The 21,885-nt window shown below is 36.0% G+C and overlaps 1 protein-coding gene across 1 annotated transcript in view; it reads right to left on the reverse strand.

The window, feature by feature from the left end:
- The window catches only part of ARAP2 (ArfGAP with RhoGAP domain, ankyrin repeat and PH domain 2), a 120,862-nt gene that overhangs the window by 59,723 nt on the left and 39,254 nt on the right, over window positions 1-21,885 (reverse strand). Inside the window, exons 11-16 of the mRNA XM_032686720.1 lie at window positions 6,706-6,821; window positions 5,386-5,585; window positions 4,563-4,648; window positions 3,676-3,858; window positions 1,924-2,098; window positions 240-374 (exon numbers count right to left, since the gene is read on the reverse strand). Coding sequence (XP_032542611.1) covers window positions 240-374; window positions 1,924-2,098; window positions 3,676-3,858; window positions 4,563-4,648; window positions 5,386-5,585; window positions 6,706-6,821 — 895 coding nt within the window. The remainder of the gene's footprint in view (window positions 1-239; window positions 375-1,923; window positions 2,099-3,675; window positions 3,859-4,562; window positions 4,649-5,385; window positions 5,586-6,705; window positions 6,822-21,885) is intronic.

Genomic DNA, 21,885 nt, shown 5'->3' on the forward strand with positions numbered 1-21,885 from the left:
GTTACTGTGTTGACTGAACAATTTTTCAGAAGTTCAGTCTTCCTGCTCTGTAAACTACTGAATAAAGACATCAAGACAATCAGTATTTTATCTGAAAGAGGTCTACTAAATCAAAAGACAGTATGTCATATCAAAGACATATCTTTCAAAGAGTAATGCAAGAAGTTAAAAAGAATAAAATTCACCCAAATCATACATATTCATGTGTTATTCAAAAACATAAATTAAAAGTGAAATACCTTCTGTTAATTTTTTCTCTGTAAGAAGCTTAGCAGCATTAGAGGAAACTTTGTATAAGAATTCACAAAGAAAGGTAGAATGTGAAGAATCTTCAGAGAAGCCACTTTCAAAACAAGTATCATAGTTTGGGAAATCTATTAAAAGACAAAGGAGTAAATAACATACATCTTCAGTTATGTCAGTTATAACCATTTCTACACAGGTCTGTCTAACTGTATCCATAAATACATAATTGCTCTGCAGTATCTTTCCTACAGCACTGATAAAACCTACTGGATTTATTTTTATAATTAGAAAAAGATTCTTACATATTCATAAACTAACTTTGGACCACATCTGTTACAACGTTGCCATTGTCTACCACTGCTTGCCATGGTAATATAAAATAGGGCTTTCTGATGTAGTGATCTTTCATTTTCATCCCTGACATAACACGTTTCAATAGAAGGGAATTGCTTCTCTTGAGAGCTTATATAGAGTTTACCAGCAAGTCTGGCAGCAGACAGATAAAGATTCTGAGAATCATCATCAACCTGCATTGACCTCCCTTTCTCTGAAAATAAGAACAAAAATCAGTACGTGGTGGTGCTGCTTTGGCTGGAAGGTCAAAAGTAGAAAAGACAGAGCCAAGACAAGCAAACTTCTTTCCCTACAGCCTTAGGACTGCTTGAGATCATAGTTAGCAAAAAAAACCCAAAACCATAGTTACATGATTGCACTTTGACGGAGCTCAACATCCTATGACCCCATGCATGGCACTGGCCTGAGAAGTGCTCAGGCAGAATTTAACACACTGTGTTTGCTCTAGAAAGACTTCATTCATTCCTGTGTTTCCCACTAAAACTTCTACTGTTTAGCCTATAAAGTGTTACTTTGCAGAGTGACACTAGACAACGGAAAGTGGTCCAGGCCTACGTCCACACAGTTATTTTTTTTCCAGTGTAAATCTGCATGTGAACTTTCAGCCCCCAACTGTTTCATATACTGTCCAGCCCTTTTAACAGGTAAGTTCAGTCACATCTACACTCTACAGTTTATTTATTTATTTATTTATTTATTTATTTATTTATTTATTGTTAAGAACAGCTTTCTGTTTTCAAGAGCCTCATAACAGTCACACAACCAGAACTGTTGATTTTCATGGCCAAAGTTTATCATGTGCTCCAAGCTGCAACAGAAGCTGTGATGTGGGAAAAAAAAGTTTTCTGGGATAGATCATATTTCAGGCTCAAGAGGAGAGTTTTATTTTGGGAGGAAAGTTTGTTAAAAAACAGGTAGGCCTGTAAAAAGTAGGGGTAAATATCAATTTAAATAATTTTTAAGAAAAAAAAGGTTCCAGATGAACACTTTAGATATTTGTTAACTCTGTAAATCCATTTTTTCTGGTAAAAGAGAGATAATATTAGCAGAGAAGATAATGTTTTTCTTCTGGCTATAAATAAGGGTTTGAGACCTATGAGCTATCATTTTGGGGTTTTTTTGAATCCTAAACAAGACATCTGAGCAAAACAGCAAATTTGTACACAATTGAAATTGCACTACTGAAATCCAGTTAATACCATTACAACTGCCCCTCTGGCACAACACTATTGTTTAAAGCAATGTCAATTTTTCTACTAAAATATTTCCTTCCCTTTTGCTCAATATAAAATGAGAAGATCAAAAGAAAGAAACGCATCCTACCTGAAAACTTATTATGGTACAGGAATTCCATCTGCAGTCTTTGTCCAGCTTTCTTGGCTAATAAATATGGAGTACTGTAAACAGGGTCTCCAGTGGCACACATAGCATCAGCCCCACTAAAGAGTAACATCAGAGTTTCTAGCACGTCTTGCTTGACTACAGCAGCACACAGGGCCTCATGGAGAAGGAAAACAAGAAGTCTGTTTAAATTAGAAAGTTACTGGCAACAAGTACATGTCAGATACAAATCCTTTCACCTCCAATATGGTTCCCCTGAATTTTCAAAGACTGTAAACATTGAAATGTATGAGAAATCATGAAGTATGGTCTGAATCCAGAAAAAAGCAGCAATAACAAGAAAATACAAAAACATCATCAACCCAAACCCTGAAAGACTTTGTTGTCACAAATTTCACTTGGGAAGGATAACATGAATTAATACAACTGGAGGGGAAGCTTGCTGTTTATTTACACCAAACTACTAAAGAAAAAATCTTACTATTTCAGACCTCAAAGCTTAATCCAAAGGGACAAGATTAGATCCTTAAACTCTATTACTAAGAATTAGATTAAAATTCCTAGGTAGTTTTTAAAAACCATGGTCACAGTCAATAAGGCAACTATTCCTTAGTATCTTAATACTTGTTCACCTTCCTTGAAATTTAAAGATCTCCTCACGTCCTTTTAGTTTTGTATACAAAACCACAGAAAAACATGACCAACTTTTTTTTATTTTTCCAGAAGGTTGGTCCAAAACCTCAAAACCAGAAATAGCTACACAATTACAGCAACTTATTCCATTACAATTTCTATGATTTAATATTTATTTAAATTATTTTGTGCAGAAAACATAAATTCAAGCTATACAGTGAGGTAGTTCTACGCTTTGGCTAAACATGTTTCATTGATAACTACTCTTATATGCCCTCATTTTAACTACTTCTGTGAATAACTAACATACAACTTGTAAAATGTACAAAAACTAACACCTACTTTTTCAACACTGAAACAAATGAGACCTCTGTGGTTCAAACCACAACTTTGGAATGTTATTGCCTCCTGACAATGTCTGGATAATCTTTGAGACAATTTGACTCATGTAATTGAATGCATTAACATCGTAATTAATGCATTCATGACTCAAACTAACCATTATTAGAATTCACTCGAATGTACATTCAAATTTACATAGACATAATTTTCCATTTTATAACTGTAAGGAACTTTTTTTATTTGTGTAAAAGGAAAAACTGAGAACACACATTTTTAATAATTAATTTTAGCTTTTTTCATTTCCAACAAGCTACAAGCTAATAAGTAAGAGTGCATGAGCTACTTTCACCACTGATAACAACAAATCATCTAATGTATCTGAATTTTAGATGTCAGATATACAAAACATTAAAAAGACTTAATAAGGAATCTAAAGAAACAAAGTGTTAAATTGCATCCCTAGACTGTGTACTTGAAGAAATATAAAGATCCATATTCATCAATGGCTCAGGAAGACATATTAGAGACACTATATAAGTACCATAACATTCTGTAAACAAACTAACAGAAAAAACAAGAAACTAAGTAGTCATGAAATTATGCCTGTAAAGGATCTAAAACAACTCTTATTCAACTGTGTCAGAATGTCACTCAGGAATCTGAATTTATTTCTCATCAGTTTAACAAGATGACCAAACTGCACACAGATATAATACAATAAAAAAAGTGCACTATGGGCTTAACCATGGTTCATATTACCTTATTCAACTGTTCCTTGGTTTTGTAGAGAAAAGGTGCTTTCCTGAATTTTCCCTCTTTGTATTTTTGTGTAATGAATGCTATCCTTTTTTCTGCAGGGGCATCCATATGCAGCTCTTCATCAGGAGGAAGATTTCCTGCCCAAAAACTGTTTGCCCTCTTATTTCCAATGACAATAAAGAGCTGGATGAGATGCAACAACAAAAAAAAAAAGAGCAAAATAGTATGAAGGATATGAAGTTGGCCTCCAAATAATTTCCAGCTACTAAAAGTTGAAAAAGAAAGTCATTAAAGAAAAGAAAATTCCCTGCAGGAGACAGAAGCCTCAGTCACTGCCTGCAGTCATCTACAAATAAAGTCTGCAGTCATAACTTATCATTAATATCAGCTAAGATTTACAAGGCTAATCAATTATAACACTTCAGTACATATTAGAAAACACCAGCTAAAGTTCACAGAAGAGTATCATGTGTTTTTTAAAAAGCACTGATGGCTCAACCCTCTTAATCAGCACCACTTCTTATCATCACCACTTTTTAATACTCCAAGCAGCTAAATTGGTAGTGAGAAGTTTCCTTTCTTTTCCCCTTTCCAATACTCCCCACCATGACTGCTGTCCAAAAGCATTTTATTTCTTTTTTTTTTCCCAAAGAAAGATAGATATTTGGAGAAATACTAAGAGAAATTGTTATCAAAACAAATGAATATTTGTTATATACATAAAGGTACATTATGCTCAGAAACACAGACTTCACTATAACAGCACTATGTTATTTAGCAGTTATACATTCGATTTTCTTCTGAGTAAAGCAGTAAATTACTCCTTTACATACAGTAGGTTTCAAAATGTTAGAATTCTAACAAAGAGTCAGAATATTACAACATACCTCAATAAGTTCATTGCTCCAAATACTGGCATCCATTTTCAGACTCCGGACCTTTGAATCTCTTGGTCCTAAAGATCTGTGTTGTCCTGAAAATCCAAGAGTAGTTTTACTTAACTAAGGCACTAAAATTGGGTTTCTCTTCTGCTGAGATAACAAAAAAAAAATCGAAGATAGATTTATTCTAATTGTTATTTTTAAAAAAAGGTTGGGCTTGCCATTTGAATATAAAATAAAAGCACCAAAAATACATCCTTTTTTCAAAAAAAAAAAAGAAAAGGAAAAATTGAATTTCATTTGATAGTAATGTATAAACAAAGAAGGCCGGCTTATGTAGAATACTTCTGGGAGGGTTTGTTTTGAAAGAAAACATAGAGTTATAAACTATTCCCTTGAATCTACTGCTTAAACACATATTTAAATATAACATGATAGAACTAGACTTTTAGTAGACTCTGAAAAAGCTATTCCAGTTGACAGTAAAATATGCCCAGATGTAACAAAATTAATACGCAAAACTTAAACACTGAAAATTGTTATTCTTTGGCATCTAGCCTTGCAAAAACCAGACATTTTCCATGAAGTGCTAGTGTGTCTTAATTCCATCTAATTGTGAAGGGTTATTCATCTGAGAGAACTCAATCACCACAGACCTGTCATTTATGCATGGAAGTGCTTTAGCATAAGAATGACCCTGGTATTAAAAAAAAAAAGGTTATGTTCAGTTTTTGTTTCTCAAAACTTCCACAAGGATAACCCTTCAAAAATGAAAAAAGTCAATTCAAGGACATACACAGATATGCAAATATGGCATTTATTACTCTACCTGCACACTTCTTACATATGACAACACAGAGATTGATGGATGCCCAGTCAGGACTGGGAGCTTTACAGTCAGCACAGCTCCTGTTGGACTCATTGAACCAAATCTTCTCAGCTACTTCATAATCAGATAGAGTTTCTGCTATCGATTGCTGGAGTGCTTCAATCCAGTCTTGTTTCTCTCTTTCCGACTCTGCTGTAAAGCTGAAACAATTGACTTTCCTGTGTTATTGATCTTTATTTTAAAGCCAAATTAAATATAGACTGTAGTCTCTCATTTATTACATTTACACCCAAAATCACAGTCAAAAAATCTTTATCTACACAGATATAAAAATTAAGATGGAATGTATTATTTTGTATTTTAGTCAGTGAAACTCCCTGTTTTCATATGCAGTTTTCAACAAAACCACTAGCAGTAAAAGCTACATAGCTTTTGTAACACTCTCATAACATTCCTGAGTTATTTCAATCTTTTTATGTTACCATTACCAATTTAATAACTGAACTTTAGCAAATGCATAAAATGACCTAAGAAACCATGGAGACTTACTGAGAAGTAAGAATAGACTTGTTTTTCATTTAAATTTATCCTTTTTAAAAATTAAATAATAAATATCAACATGGTGATGTCTAAGGAAAAGTCACAGAACCAGCTATCTGCCAACTAGTCACAGACTCAAAATGCAGATCAAGACTTAATTTAAGTGCTAGTTGACTGAGAATGAAAGTATTTGCTAACATTTAAAAAGCCCAGGAGAACAAAGTGATTTCTTTTTCTCCTTCATTACTGAGATTTCATTTAGAAACACTACAACACTAAACAAAAGGCTTTTATTAGCATATACTTCCATTTTCTTAAAAATCATTACAAGTCACAGCATCAGCTTAAGTAAAACTTTCAAATGCTTTCAACCAGAATTTCTACAAGGCACATGAAAGATTCTTTTCAAATAAAATGCTTAATACTAAATGTATGCTGCATTATTTCACTATTGTAGTTTATTATTCTTTAGGATGGATTCAAGTTGTTAAAATAGAGGAATTTCTCTTTTTCTTTTGACCTTGCACAGAATGAACAAGGAAGGCTACATAAAAATATGAATCCGTGAGCATAATATGCCTAGTCAGGGAGCTAACAGTTAAAGCACACAGGTAAACAAAAGACAGAAAATCCTTCCCTTTTTTAAAAGATTGCTGAGCATTCTTAATAAAAACATTACCTCTTCATCCAAACTAGCTAAGGCACCGCACTATGAAGCAAGTATTTCTTTAGTGCATTAGTTAATTGCATATTTTGTAATGTAAATATTAAACTTCTCACCTAAAGCTTTTATAAGGAGTAATTATTTCAAAAGATTGCTTTGCAGTCCGATCCACTTGTTTTACATTTGCCACGTTCATAGGGATCAAAGTGATACCAAATCCAGTCTTAAAATCCTAGGGAAAAGATAATAAAATTCAGGGGTTTATCATTCAAGAATCAAATATGTATAGAACAGTTATTTTGGCATGGTCTAAAAATCTAAGTCAGTAACAGACATTTTCACCACAACATACAAGCTACTTCTAAATCATTAATGCATAAATAAACCTACACTAAATTTTGTCCAAACACTACATTTCTAAGTGCTAGATTGACCTTACTTGATTGCTGGTAGGAGATAAAATGCACACTCTAACTATTAATAAGAGAAAAAATATAAAAAGGTTAAACAACAGATTGCATTAAAAAGTGGATGTAAAATTACAGAAGTAACTAGCTTAAATCATGCTTCAGTGTCTAAATAATGTTTATACATCTAAATCCTTCTCATTGACAGCAGTTTTAACAAAATGAAACATATTATATATAAAATTCTTTCTTAAACCTTTGGTTGCTCATGCTTCTGATCTATTAACTGAACTAAATACGTCTTTGAAAAGAAGTCCTATGCTGCAGCTAAAATAGACAAAGGGTTAGCTGTGACTCAATTATTAAAAAGTATTTTTGCCTCAAACCAAGAGAAATTGTTGGGTTTTTTTCTTCTGCACGAAACAACGTACTTAAAATAAAAATAGCTTTTGCATTAACACAGTTGGGAAATAAAATGTTCAGTGAGCTCTTGTGAAGGCCTCTCAAACGTATGCATTTTGGAAAACGTGCTACATATGTTATTTCTGATCTATTTGGAACACCATCAGTATTTCCTTCTTAAACTGATTTAGATGTTCATCTAAAGGTAGTCACTTCCACAAGGTTAATTTCTGGAAATATTAACATACTTCTTGGAAACAGCAACTGCAACAGAAAAAAAATCAAACTTCATCAACCAAGCAAAAAGCCAAATTCACATATCTTACCACCTGCAAATTGCTGACTAAGTTACCTCTCACATAACAAGTAGCTGGGTACGAACTGTTAAAAATTAAAACACTGAACGGTAAAAGCTTGAGTTGTCTGCCTGTACAGAGGGGATTGTTTTTCTAGTTAATACATATTTAAACCTGCATCACTGACAAGCTTCTCTTTGTAAGATTTTCAAATTTTTGAGCATTAAAGCTCACATGGAGAAAATACTTCACAAAACTCTTTTAATTTTATTCCCCTATTTCAGATATGAGCAAATAAAATTATCATTTTATCCATGATTGTTAAGGCTAAATCTGACAAGACGGAAGTATCAATTATATCACATGAGGCATTGAAGAGAATAATACTCAAAAAAGCACAGTAGTGCCCATTCGAGGATGAGATTTTTAAAATTAAACGTGTAAACTAATTAAACATATTGTGGGATAAATCAGCTAATGTTTCCATGACAGACTCCTTATTAACAATTTTTGGATTTTTTTACATTCTATTACCTTTGATAGTAACAGTGGGGAACCCAGATGCGGATTTCAGCACAATCCTTTATAAAAAGTAATAACTTTTAAATAAGTAACCTGGCTTAGCCACTACTCACATAATGTATTTTTTAAACATTTCTAATTTTCTTCTATATCCATATCCTGTAACAGACATTTTTATTCTCCCTCTTCATCTTCAGCCCTCTCTCTATTTCCCTATAAATCACAGGTTTTCATACTGACACACCTGCCTCAGAAGAAAGCAGAGTTCTGTGAAGCCTACACAGTCCCTAATTCATCCTCAAAGATCAGTTCTATGGGAAAGGAGTGGGCAGAATAATCTCCTTTTGAGTATGAACTTGACAGCATCCTCCATAGCAGTGAAGCATTCTTAGAGGCAGATATCACCAGTGAGAAAAACAGAAGCATGAAAAAATAAAAAAAAAAAAAAGACTGAGGATAGAAAAATACAATTTTTTTTAATTTCTTTCAGCAAAATTAAAAAAAGAAACCAAGCCAAAACAATCCAAAACCTTTAACTTTCTAAGATTAAATGGTTTATGCTTCTGAGATGTAAATTGGATGCATGTTTCATTCACTGGTTTCAATTATTTTAAATAATTGGCCTTAAGAAATCTTGGCTTTTAAAGGATGGGCAACAAGATTATACTTGTACCTGAACAGTGCAATGCATTCTTTGTTTATTAAATAACAGCTGAATGTCTGCCAGAAGTCAGTTTAATATACTTTTAGGTCCAGATTACAGTTCACTGAGGGTAAATGATTAACAGAGATGACCAAAATTAATAGCTATCATATGGAGCCAGATCAAAAGTTTCCCTAGTACAGTAGCTTTGGGAACTTGCTACTGGCAACTGTCATAAAAACAACGTAAATAAGAAAAGGTACATTCTCATCTTCTCAAATAAGTTTCCAGCAATCTAAGGACGTTCAGCTTGGAAAGTCCCTGAATAAACAGTTGCAGTAAAGCCAGACATACTTACTAGCCACTGACAGACACATCCTCAAGGAATTAAAAAAAACCCAAAACATACTTTGAGGTCTCTGCAGCATCCTACTTTATAGATTTCCCAGATACTAATTGTGAAAAAAAAAAAGGAGTTCCTTTTGTGCCTGTATGTGGGGGCTTTTTTGCCTGACAACTGAGAATTTCACTACATAAGAGGAAAGAAACATTAACTAAATTTCATTCACCTACCTACTCCATACTGTTCCTTCTTGAAAATTTCTATCATATATTCATTTCAGTCTCTTTTTCATGCCTTCAAACAACTAGTCACACCTGCTTCCTTGGAGCAAAAAGGGAGCAGGCTGTATGGAAGCAACCTACCGCATGAAGATAGCACAAACACAACAAACTTTGTTGTACCAAACTTAACAAAGCAGAACTGAGAAAGCACTCTAGAAACAAGTGCATAGCTGCAGCACTAACCCTCCAAAATCTGCACACGTGCCCAGTGTATGAACAATCCCACTAAAAAGAGAATAACACATTATATGTTTTACATTCAGCAAGGGCATAAGAACTTAGTGTACTGAATTTCAGTGTGAAGAATGTCAGAAATGTTTAGATATTAGAATCTACTTTTTGGAACAGAAGATGGTGGCAAATGAATTCATAGATACATTAGAGTGATTTTCATAATGGTCCAGACAAGCTCTTTATGGTAAGTGCACAACACTTGGCATAAACCAGGCTTTGTGAGTGACAGGTACACAGGAATCTAATTTTCAGTGCTCAGAACTTATATGTTTTCAGGAGTGTAGTCTTCTTCTCTCCTTCAGAAACAGAAGTGGGAATTGGTACAGGGAAGAAAGAAGTGCTCCACTTTGAAATATAAATCCATTCACTTCGAGTGCACAAAAGGACAATAGGGCCATTCAAGCACTATACAAAACATACTGACAGCAAGACCAAGCAGTATCTTTTCAGAATAAGAGTTGTCTTGCTTCTACAGACTGAAAGCTCATAGTTTCAGATACATTGAACTCCATAAGACTTTCTGACAAGTGAAGAAAAGTTTGATTAAAAAATGCACAGAGAAAGCCAAGAATTGCGTTGGATTTTTTTTTTTAATTTATTTAATTATAGATATGACTTAAATGTCTGTATTTATACTATCTTCATAAGTTTGAAGAAAGGTTGAAAAATGGGTTGACAATAAGAGCTTTAAAAAACCCCAAACAAATTCCTTATAGATATAATAATAGATCAAAAGTATTCACTAAATAGCACAGTTGATTGAAGGCTAAAAATACCAATGCAAGATGAGTACTGGCTTTCTGATTAGCTGCTGTTCCTTCCTAAAGGAGGAAAGATTATAATGTGCGAGTGTTGCTGTCACTACCCCGCCTGAAAAAGACATAACCTATGAAAACCTGCCATCTGTACATAAACCATGAAGTTATTTAACTGTTTTTTTAAGACATACCTTTAATGTGTATCTACAGTGTCTCTCAGTGTACAAAACTGCCTTCCCTGTGACAGGCTTTACTAATCTTTCTTCAATTCTATTTTGGATGAAATTCAAGGAGCTTCAAAATTAGTCTCACACCTTTTCTAACATACCAGTACTGTTTTACAGACACAGAAATGAACACCATAAGAACACTTATTATGAATGAAATCATGCAGCCTATATCTAAACAAGGCTAATTTTCAGAGTTGCTGGACACCTAATTTTCAGCATGTTGTCTTAAAAAGACAGAATTGGGTATCTTTCTCTATGTAATTTGTAAACAAATTTTTAAATCAGAGGCTGAATCTTGTGACACTCAGTTAGTGAACAGACTTTCTCTGCAAAAATGCTCTTCTACAAAAACTCTTCTTCTGCTATGTGAGAAAGCCAACACATAAGAGGTAGGAATAACTAAGAGATTAGTTTCAAAAATGCATTTCTGATCAACACTCTAAGGTAGTTACAACCTTAGATGTTACTTCTCATGTAAGTTACAGATCTCTCTATTCACTTATTACAGAAGTAATGCAGAATCCTCACTTTAGCAGCTATGTGTGTGTATTTTGCAGCATCAATACAGTTTTACATTACTTGATTATGCACCATCAGGCTCATGCCTTGCTTGTTTTATGGGATTGAAACTAGGACATGTGAAGATGAAAGCTGCAAAATACAAAAAAAAAAAAAAAAGAAAAAAAAGAGGAGGATCACAGAATTAAAGTGACTGGACACTATCCTGGAGAATTAGGTCTTATCTTTGCCTTTTTCAGTTTCTACTCAGTGTAAATCAAAAGCCTTAGCACACAGTCATTTCACTATACGTTTTTCATTTCCTAGTACCTGACTTTATGCTCTAGGGTTTGATTTGCAGAACTGCTGAGTAACTGGAAATTCAGCCGAGACCTATGAAAGCAGTATTTTGAGCAGGTATAGTTTGACAGAAAACTATTCTCTCCCAACTGCCCATAAAAAACTGAGAAAACAGAGAATGTAAAATCTACGGATATTTGAATCCTTCATTCTGTTTCTCAAAACTGTGTGGTCATATGGAGGAGACAATCATGTTCCTTTACCTAACAGGAACTGATGAAAACTAAGTTAATCACTGTTTCTCAAATTGCCACACACAGCAATTACTGATTATTTCCTCAAAGAACATTCCTTTACTGGTGAAGGATTCTTTCAAATGTAGGGTACTTTTCAACAGTGTTCAATAAAAAAGGTATGGGTTAGTTCATGAAAAAAATTAAAATTACCAAGTAGTTAGTAAATAAATACCCTCAAATTAGCACTCAGAGCAACTCTTGTTCATACAAGGACATTTTGAAACATAGCTATTACTATTACAATTTTATGTAGCCATCTGGACTCTTCTTTGGTAGTGCTTCACAAATGGAAATCTTAGAAGATTTACCAAGACTGTTCTCTGGAGACCAGAAGGATCAGTGACTTTTAAAAGTACCATGTATAGCTATGGTTTTCTGAATTCATATCTTTATAATCTTCTTGCTGAAGCTTTACATACACACCAAAGATCTTGTTATGTATTCATAGTCCAGACAAACTGCTAAAAAAGTGTCCAAACTCCTACAGGATAGACAGGTTGTGAACATTTCTGTGACACCTTAAAATCTACAAGAGCAGACATGCAAAATTGACAAACCTTTTCACAGACCTTTTAATACAGCTGTCACTCGACAATAGATAAAACTGATATGATATCTCCATTGGCAAAATTCCCCTAATGAACCAAGAAAACCTCCAAAAAGAGGAGTTTCTGCTTTCCTCCAAAATTTGCCCATGGAGATAAACAAATATAATATTGACAGTAAAAAGTATCATTGACCAAGCACTGTGCTTTTACTTACTGACTACAAACTGTAAGGTGCTAAAACAAGTCCTCGCAGTACATATAAGGACTTCTTATTTAATTTACAATCTCCTACTTTAATAAATTGAAAAAATATAGCTATGGTATTCCCAATATATTCCAAACATACCCCATTTTATCATAACCGGGTCCCTATGGGATTTCCCTGCTGGTGTTGATAAACTGAACAGTTCAGATCTCTGATGCTATCAAACTTAATTGCCCTCCTTAAATGATGCATATTGCAACAAAACACACAAACACACACATCCCGCCATCATCATGATGGCTGGGCTTTGCGAACGAAGATTTGGGGAGGGCTCTACCCACGTTTGTTACAAGGGCGCTGGTGGCTAATGAGGCCAATACGAGACAGGTAGGTCTGATTGCAAAAGGCACAGCAGAAAGACTCCTTAGGTGGTATATTCTGCAAGGCACGATTCTTTCTGCGTTGTCTTTTCTCCTCAAGAGTGATCCTGTGTGCGTTCTCAAAGGCATCAGCAGCGTTATAGATGGTGTGTCTCCAGACCTCCCAACTGGAGGCCAGAGTAGACCAGTTATGGTGATCAATATGACCAAGGCTGAGATGTTGTTTCAGGGAGTCCTTGTATCTTCTCTTCAGGGTTCCTCTCATGTGGCAGCCAGTGGCAAGTTCACCATAGAGCAGGATCTTAGGGAGGCAGTGGTCCTTCATTCTTGAGACGTGCCCTGCCCATCGCAGTTGCGTTCTCAGTAACATGGCCTCAATACTAGTGACATGACATATAGAGAGCTCTAGATTGTGCTAACTACTTTTTCCAGCTCAGAGATTTCAGATACCTGCTGCTTAGAAAGTCGTGAAAAGTTGCACTTTAACAAGCACCATTATGATCTTCAACTTAAGAGGAAAAAAATAATCTAAGAAGAGTGTAGACCCACACAAAAGCTTTTTGCCAGGCAGTATAAATTCTCATTTCTTAAGAAATATTCACCCAGCAGAAAAGAAACATCAAACTCTATAAAATTTCAGATTTGCTAAAATTTGGAATTCAGAAACTTTTGGACTATCTGAACCAAAAAAAATTTTTTTCTTATGAAATACATAAATACTTAGTAGAAAATCTAAATTTTGAGAGTTTGCATGCACACTCCATAACTTTGAAGAATGTGTCCTAGACTTTGTGGAGGTACAGACCTTTTCTGGAAGCCAGTGTAAAGCAGCAACTTCCCTCTAACACCCAGAATCAGAAACACAGGGAGACCAAACTATGATTTGTGAATTTTTCTCACTTCTGCAACACTTACTCCAAAACAGCGAAGGGATAGTAGCACCAACAAGTTCACCACACATTCTTCTGTGCCTTCACCAGGAGTGGGCTGATGCCATGACAACCACAATGTCGCACCAGAGATTTTTATAAGCACAAACCTTTCCTAACACATTCAGTCATTTCAACATTTTCTCTTCCAGGAAGACATCCTCTTTACATTTAGTTCAACCAAAAACAGAGTGGGGTGGTCTTGGGATTTTGATTGTTTTGAGAGGTTGCTTTGTTTGTTTTTGTTTATAAAGAAAATATTTTCTTCTGCTGGCTTTAGATTTACTCATACTAATTAGTCTTTATGTGACAAAAAAAGATGAAAACTCTCTGAATGCAGAGAAACTATTTTGAATTTCTGTAAAGCAAAATCAATAATGGACACACATACAGCTACTGCTTGTCAGATATTCACTTTCATATTTGCCTAGGCTTTATGTAATGAAGGTAGTGATTTCACATGAAGAAAATACTGTTAATATAAAAGTAAATATATAAGAGTTTCAAAATCAACACAGTTTACAAACAAGTAATCTATTTTTCATTACTTAATAATGAAACAACTATAGTATTAAATGCTTATAGAGATTACTGAATTCCTTAGTAAATCCATCATAAATAAGTTTTATTATGAGTTTATATAAAACCCATTGCCATTTGTTTTTAGTGATGTATTTTTTTAGTTTTGATTTTATAATGATCAAAGCTAAGATGGGCAACCATCACAGCTAAAAAAGGCTCCAGTTCTAAAATATCTGCACTATATTCATGTTTCATGACTGCATGTAGAATTAATATACCCTTTCAAACAAGCAAAACGCCTTTGTCAAAATTAACATAATCTATTTTTTTTATGAATATCATTTCCCATCAAAAGTATAAGCTAGAAGAAGCTAATGAAAAAATCAAGTAAATTCAAGCTTGCAATGAAATTGTACAAACGTGGAGAAACCATACTCTAAAAAAAAAAAATACTATGACACTTAAAAGTTAAGAAACAAACCAAAATCCTTAAAAAAAGTCCTCTACAAACTCCTTTCAAAGAACCTTTATACTTTGTGTTACTAACTGGAGAGCTAGTTAGTAGAAAGAACACCAAATATTACATCTTGAACAAGTTATCTCCACTTACAATTTATACATTTATCTTCTGTTTGTTTTACTGATTTTCCTGTTGTCACACACTGAACAATAGAGGAAGATCCTTCAAGACCCACAATAAGCTACAGATACATTCTTTTCACTTCTCAGGTGGTTGGGCACTGGAACAAGCTCCCCAGGGAAGTGGTCACAACATCAAGCCGGTCAGGGTTCAAGAAGTGTTTGGACAATACTCTCAGGCACATGGTGTGACTCTTGAGGATGGTCCTGTGCAGAGTTAAGAGTTGAACTTGATGATCCCTCTGTGTCCCTTCTAATTCAGTATATTCTGTGATATTCTGTGATTGTGACCTAGACACCAGCAAACTGAATCCACTTTGTATCATGGGGAAGCAAAGCTATGAAAATGTTGTTCTGGCTCATAACTGAAAGTATGCAGGTGTATCTCATCACACATAAGTTTCATCAAAATTGCAAAGACTCGATCAAGATTAACACATAAAAGGGAAGCTCACAAACAGTAAAAATAGAACTAGAATTACAATATCACTCCAATTTAGGATACTCAGAAACCCAGCAGCAGCATTTTGTACCAGTTGTGGGTGGGGAGGCTTGTAACATGCTACAACAATTTTTGAGAACAAAAGTCTACCAAAAACCCTTTCTATATTAGTAAGAATGGGCTGCCACAATCTGCAAACATACTGAAATTAGAAGAAGGTATATTTTCTCAGCATGAAAACGTCATTTAAGAAACTAGGACAAAGAAGAATTTGGGTCTGAAACAAAATACTGGACTAAAGTGAGAAACTGGTAATTCTGACATGAATGGCAAAGCTCCAACTGTCATTCACAGAGATGAAAATTCACTCTAGGTGTGTTTTCCTTAAACAGCCCTGCATATACTGAAAATGCATCTTTAACTTTTCCATTTAGAAGGACAAACAGCTACAATACAATCTGCACTGGCTTCTTAAGGTTAATTTTAAAATACATGCAGTGTAGGAGAATGAAATTTAGGTCTGAGGATAAAAGACCTGCACAATTAGAAGACCTGAACAGCCAACATCACCTAATCATGCAGAACTGTGATGAAATAACATCCTCTGGTTTTGTACCTACAGTGCACTCTATTAACCTTTACTTTTTCTCCTCCCTATAAAATTCCAGTACAGATCAACTTGCATGTATTAAAAGATGTTTCTGATATTTCATATGTCATCAGTGAGAGAAGGATGAAGAAACAGTGTGAAACACAGCTCTGTGTAGATGCAACCCCTTCACTTCTCCATTATCATTTATTTCCAATAACGTCAATAAAGACAAGTTTCAGATCCACACTACTAATTGTACATATTTACCCTAAGCAAGTACCTAAGGATCATTCAACTGCATATTGTTCTTAAATAAAACCAAACAAGTTATAGATCATCCTTTATCAGCTGTAGAAGTGAGAAATTTACAAATACCTGATGCACAGGAATGATCACAGAGCACAGAGAAAAACAGCTGATGTATTTACTCAGGGTACAATTAAACCTTTCTAGGTAAGTTGCATAAAAATGGCAGGGACCTCTGCTGTGTGGTTGGTTTGTTCTATACAGATTAAGACAAAAGATTATAGAATCTGCCTCGCTTCTTTTTGTGAAAAAAAGAAGTACAAGGTGAAACAAACCAACCTGAAAGTCAGAATCCATCTCCCACATGGGCATTGGTGATGACCAGTCAGTACTGTCTCCTTTTCTTCTCTTATGGCTACTCAGGACTAATGAATTTTGCCTTGATCAGTTTCTCAACTTTTGTTATGACCCCCATCTCCTGGCTCATCAGTTTTCTTGCAGCCCAGTAAATTGGCAGCTGCTCAGTTCCTTCAGGGGAGAGAAGCAAGAGTCAATTGTAATAATAGGCTGCAATTACTCCTGTGTTGCAGGAACTGAGCTGCTGTTGCTGACTGCTGTCATTTTATCTGTCTTTGAACTTCTTTCTGACCCCATGGCAAGGAATTACAGCCCTCAGCTGGAAAAAGCATCATACATACAACGCCCTGCAGAGTCTCTTAAACAAGTGCCAGAAAGGCTGACGGTGAAACAGGAAGTATACAAAGCCATATTTATTATACCAACGCAGCCACAATGCTTCAAACCTTTTTTAAACCTCACTCATGTTTCTCTAACACAGTTCTGCATACTGGACTTGAACCATAGACAAGTATAATTGTAGACAAATGCAGTACAGTGGATACAGACTCCTCTCTGCCTAGATGCAGAGCATAGAAACCTCCAATATTTGGAAATATTGGCTGGTACGAAACAGACAATTTTAACCATAATTGAAATGAAATAATTTCCAACAGAGAGTAGCAGGGATTTTTGTACTATATTTTTAATAGACTAACTCACCGTAAACAAATAAATGGACACATAATCAATGTAATATAATAATTAAAAAATATATATCAGAATCCACAAAAGGATTAGCAAAGTCAATAATTAAAGTGTTTATCTCCATGAGTAAAATACACTCATTAGCTATTGCATTATTTGGATTAGCATTTTTTTCAGAGTAATTTGATTGGAAATGCTACAGAAGTACAATAAAAAGGTCTACCAAGAGGAAAAAGAAACTCAACAAAAACAATTCAAACCATATAAAAGTTGTTTGAAATGCTCAAAATATACTAATGTACATCACTAGGCATGACTTACAATACAAACAAGATTATTTCCACCTTTTATTTTCTGAATCATTGCTTTCTATATATTTTCCTGATTATATTTTCTTCTCAACCACTGTCCAGGCCTTTTCATATGGTTCTCTGGCTGTCTACTGCCAGGTGTTTTGAAAATCTGCCATCTTAAGTGAAGGTAACAAAGCTTGATTTTTTCCCTACTATTCAGTGCATGTAATATTTTTCACATATTTCTTTAAAAGTGTTGGATATCAAAGAAGCATCCTGCTGGGTCTCTGAGGGGGCCAGACCCACCTGCTGAGATGGAAATAACTTTTGAGTGAAGTTTGCTGGAAATATCTCTAAGATACCGAATTTTAAAGAATGAGTTATAAAACATACCATCTCTAGCAAGATATTATTTTGCATGCAAAATATTTAATAGGGAGAATTTAATTTAATAACCATGACATTGAAGTGTTTCATGAAGCAAGATCAGTGTGAGTTGATTGAGTTCAAATTTGTTGGCCTAGCAATTTATTAACCAGGGACAGAAATTATTGCTAAGAAAGCACACCGGGGTATTCCCCACATTCTTACTATGCTGTGAATCATAAATTTCTTTTCTTTTGCTGTAAGGATGATGCATTTATTTAGAATAAAATTTGTAGACATTGGATAGATATAGTGGATAAAGATAGTGGAGTAAAGAAAATAATGTTTTGTTATTATCTGCTCCAAGCAACAAAAAGAAATCAGTACAAATGAAGAAAAATAAATCTTTATGGTCTTTATGGTCCAAAAGATTAAAACATCACTTAAGCTACAATGATAATAAAGTTCTCAATATTTTAAGGATCATCTATCTCTACAATTCTTATTTTAAATCATCCACTTTGCATAACTGATGAAAATGGCCTAATTACTTTAGTAGTCCAAATAGCAAGTCCAACCTGCTCTCTCTCCATTGCTATCAAAGATACTGTTCACATTTCCAGCACACATTGCGCAGAAAAGCACAGTTTTGGAGCAGGTATCATACCACTGTTGGATTAAGTGTTTGTAGAAAAAGAGGTGGAAAGTGAAAAAGCACAAGAGGGAAAAAAACAGTGAGATACTACAGGGTATCTTCAGCAAATTCCAATGGTCCTTACTCTGATGAACTCCAGTAGAAATTGAAGTAAGAGCACCCAATCTTGAAAATCACCACTGAGTAACAATAGAAATCCATGAATGCCCAAACTGCTTTTTTTATGAACACTGTTTATTTCCTGTTTGATCAGCTACTGCAAGCTAAATGCGTTATGATCAATCACCTGCTTTTAAGTGTTTGGAATTCTAGACATTACAGTGTCAGTTACAAGGCACATTAATGAATTGCAGGCATACTCTTTGGTCTCCCGCTGCTGCACGTTAATCCAATTTATTTAGCATTGCAACCAAGAATAAAATTTTAATCATCATAATGTGACTGTTAGTGCTCAACTGACCATACTTGTCACAGATTAGGCAAATCCTAGTCTTCAGTAATATTGCTTTTCCACTTCAGACTGGACAAAAGAATAGCCTCACCTGTCTGTTAGCTTTCACAAAAGGATATCGATACAACTCTTTGGGACAATGTACAAAAAATAAATGTATCCTTTTCTGACATTACTTGTCTGAGCTCAATCACCATTATATACTGAATTCAGAAACCATATTTACATAATTGAGTTTCAATGGATTTCAAACATGGCAAATTGGTAACAGAAGATATATGCTAAACGATTAAAAATTTGCAATAGCATTTCACGGTATTTTTAACTAATTAGGACATGGAATTCACAAATACTATCACGGAAACCTGGTGACAATAGATGAGAAGGCAGAGGTATTCAACAAATTTTTGCCTCATTCTTCAATGGCAACCTCTCTTCCCACACCTCTCAAGTGAATGGACAGCAGGATGGGGACTGAGGGAGCTGAGTGCTTTCCACTGTAAGAGAAAACCAAGTTTGTGACCACCTGAGAAACCTGAATGTACATAAGTCTATGGGACGTAATGAGATGCATCCCAGAGTCCTGAGGGAATTGGTTAATGTAGCTGCCAAGCCACTCTCCATGATATTTGAAAAGTCATGGCAGTCAGGTGAAGTCCCAGCTGACTGGAAAAAGGGAAACACTGTACCCATCTTTAAAAGGGTAGAAAGGAGTACCCTGGTATTAAGGAAACTTCCCATTCTGACCATTCACGAGACTCCCTGGCAATCACACTCCCAACACCAGCAACTTTATCTGCTGAAACCAACGTGTCTTCACAGCAGGCAGCTCCAGCGAGTGACAGGCACCCCATTTAACTCCCCACACATCCTACTCACACAGTCAGACCAGGTTTTCTTACTAGTTCAACCCCAGGTTTCCCATAGTGGAGTCTCACGTCTCATTCCATAAAGCACTTTATTCATGGTGCAGTAGCACAGAAACAGCTTTAGCTAGTGCCTCCTGGGAGGACATCCAACAAAGGAACCCCTGGGCTTTTATGCCCTCAAAGTCTACATGCACAAAAGCCTCACAAGTCTCACACTTCCTCCTGAGTCCCTGGTTCCTGTTGTGTCTCTCAGTGTCCATTCACCACACGTGCCCTTTGTTATGCAAAGGGTTGGCAGTTCATAGCCTGTTGTCTTGGGCTCCCAACCAGAGCTCAGTCTGCATCTGCATCTCCATCTGCATCACGCACTGCAGTTTGTAAAGCTGCACTAGATGTATTCATCAACACTGGAAACTACTGACCTGTCAGCCCCACCCCTGTGCCTGGGAAGATCTTGAGAAGGATCCTCCTAGTAGATATGCTAAGGCCCATGGAGGACAGATTCAGACAGATAGCGTGCCTTCACCAAGGGAAAGTCTTGCCTAAGCAACCTAGTGGTCTTCTATGATGGAGTGACTACAGCAGTGGACAAGGGAAGAATTACAGATGTCGTTTGTCTGAACTTCTGTAAAGCCCTTGACATGGTCTCCCACAACATCCTTCTCTCTGAATTGCAGAGAGACTGATTTGATGAGTGGAAAAGGAATTGGTTGGATGGTTACATCCAGAGAGTAGTGGTCAACATCTCATAGACCCAATGGATATCACTGTCAAGTGGTGTCCCTCAGGGGTCTGTACTGGGAAAAGTGTTACTTAATGTCTTCCTTAATGACACAGGGATTGAGTCCACCCTCAGCAAATTTGCAGATGACAAGCTGACTGGTGCAGTTAGCATGGTGGACAGGCTGCTATCCACACCTGCACAAGCTCGAGCAGAATCTCGTGAGGATTAACAAGGCAAAGTGCAAGGTGCTGCACCTGGGTCGGGGCAACCCCCAGTATCAATACAGGCTGGGGGATGATCAGATCGAGAGCAGCTCTTGCCAAGAGGGACTTGGGGGTGCTGGTGGATGAGAGGCTGGACATGAGCTGGCAATATACTCTTGCAGCTCAGAAAGCCAATTGTATCCTGGGCTGCATCAAGAGCAGCGTGGCCAGAAGGTTGAGGAAGGTGATTCTACCCCTCTACTCTGCTCTGGTGAGACCCCACCTGGAGTGCTGCATCCAGCTTTGGGGTCCCAGCACAGGAAAGACATTGACCTGTTGAACTGAGTTCAGAGGAGGGTTACCAAGATGATTAGAGGGATGTAACACCTCTCCTATGAGGAAAGGCTGAGGGAATTGAGATTGTTCAGCCCGGAAAAGAGATGGCTTATGGTTGACCCAATTACTGCTTTCCAGTACCCGAAGGGAGCCAACAAGAAAGATACAGAGGGACTTTTTAAACAGGCATGTAGTGACAGGACAAGGAGTAATGGCTTCAAACTGAAAGAGAGTAGGTTTAGATTAGACATTAGGAAGAAATTCTTTACTATGAGGCTAGTGTGGCACTGGAACAGGTTGCCCAGAGAACTTATGGATGCCCCATCTCTGTAAGTGTTCAAGACCAGGTTGGAAGGGGCTTTGCACAACTTGGTCTAGTGGGTGGCAACCCTACTCATGGCAGGGGGATTGGAACTAGATGATCTTTCAAGTCCCTTCCAAGCCATTCTATGATGACTCTATGATGATCATAACATATGTTTGTACCTATCTATCTAAGTTTGTGGAACAAGCATTTCAGTGAGGATATGCTACATTGCCTCAGAAATGCTCTGCTTTTCGCTGGTGTAATGCTTGTGTAGCTTTACACAAGTATTTTACCTACGCTAATACAGTTTAATACCTGAAGTAAAGGATGCAGGC

Source organism: Chiroxiphia lanceolata, chromosome 4 (assembly GCF_009829145.1).
Source record: "Chiroxiphia lanceolata isolate bChiLan1 chromosome 4, bChiLan1.pri, whole genome shotgun sequence".
Taxonomy (NCBI): Eukaryota; Metazoa; Chordata; class Aves; order Passeriformes; family Pipridae; genus Chiroxiphia; species Chiroxiphia lanceolata.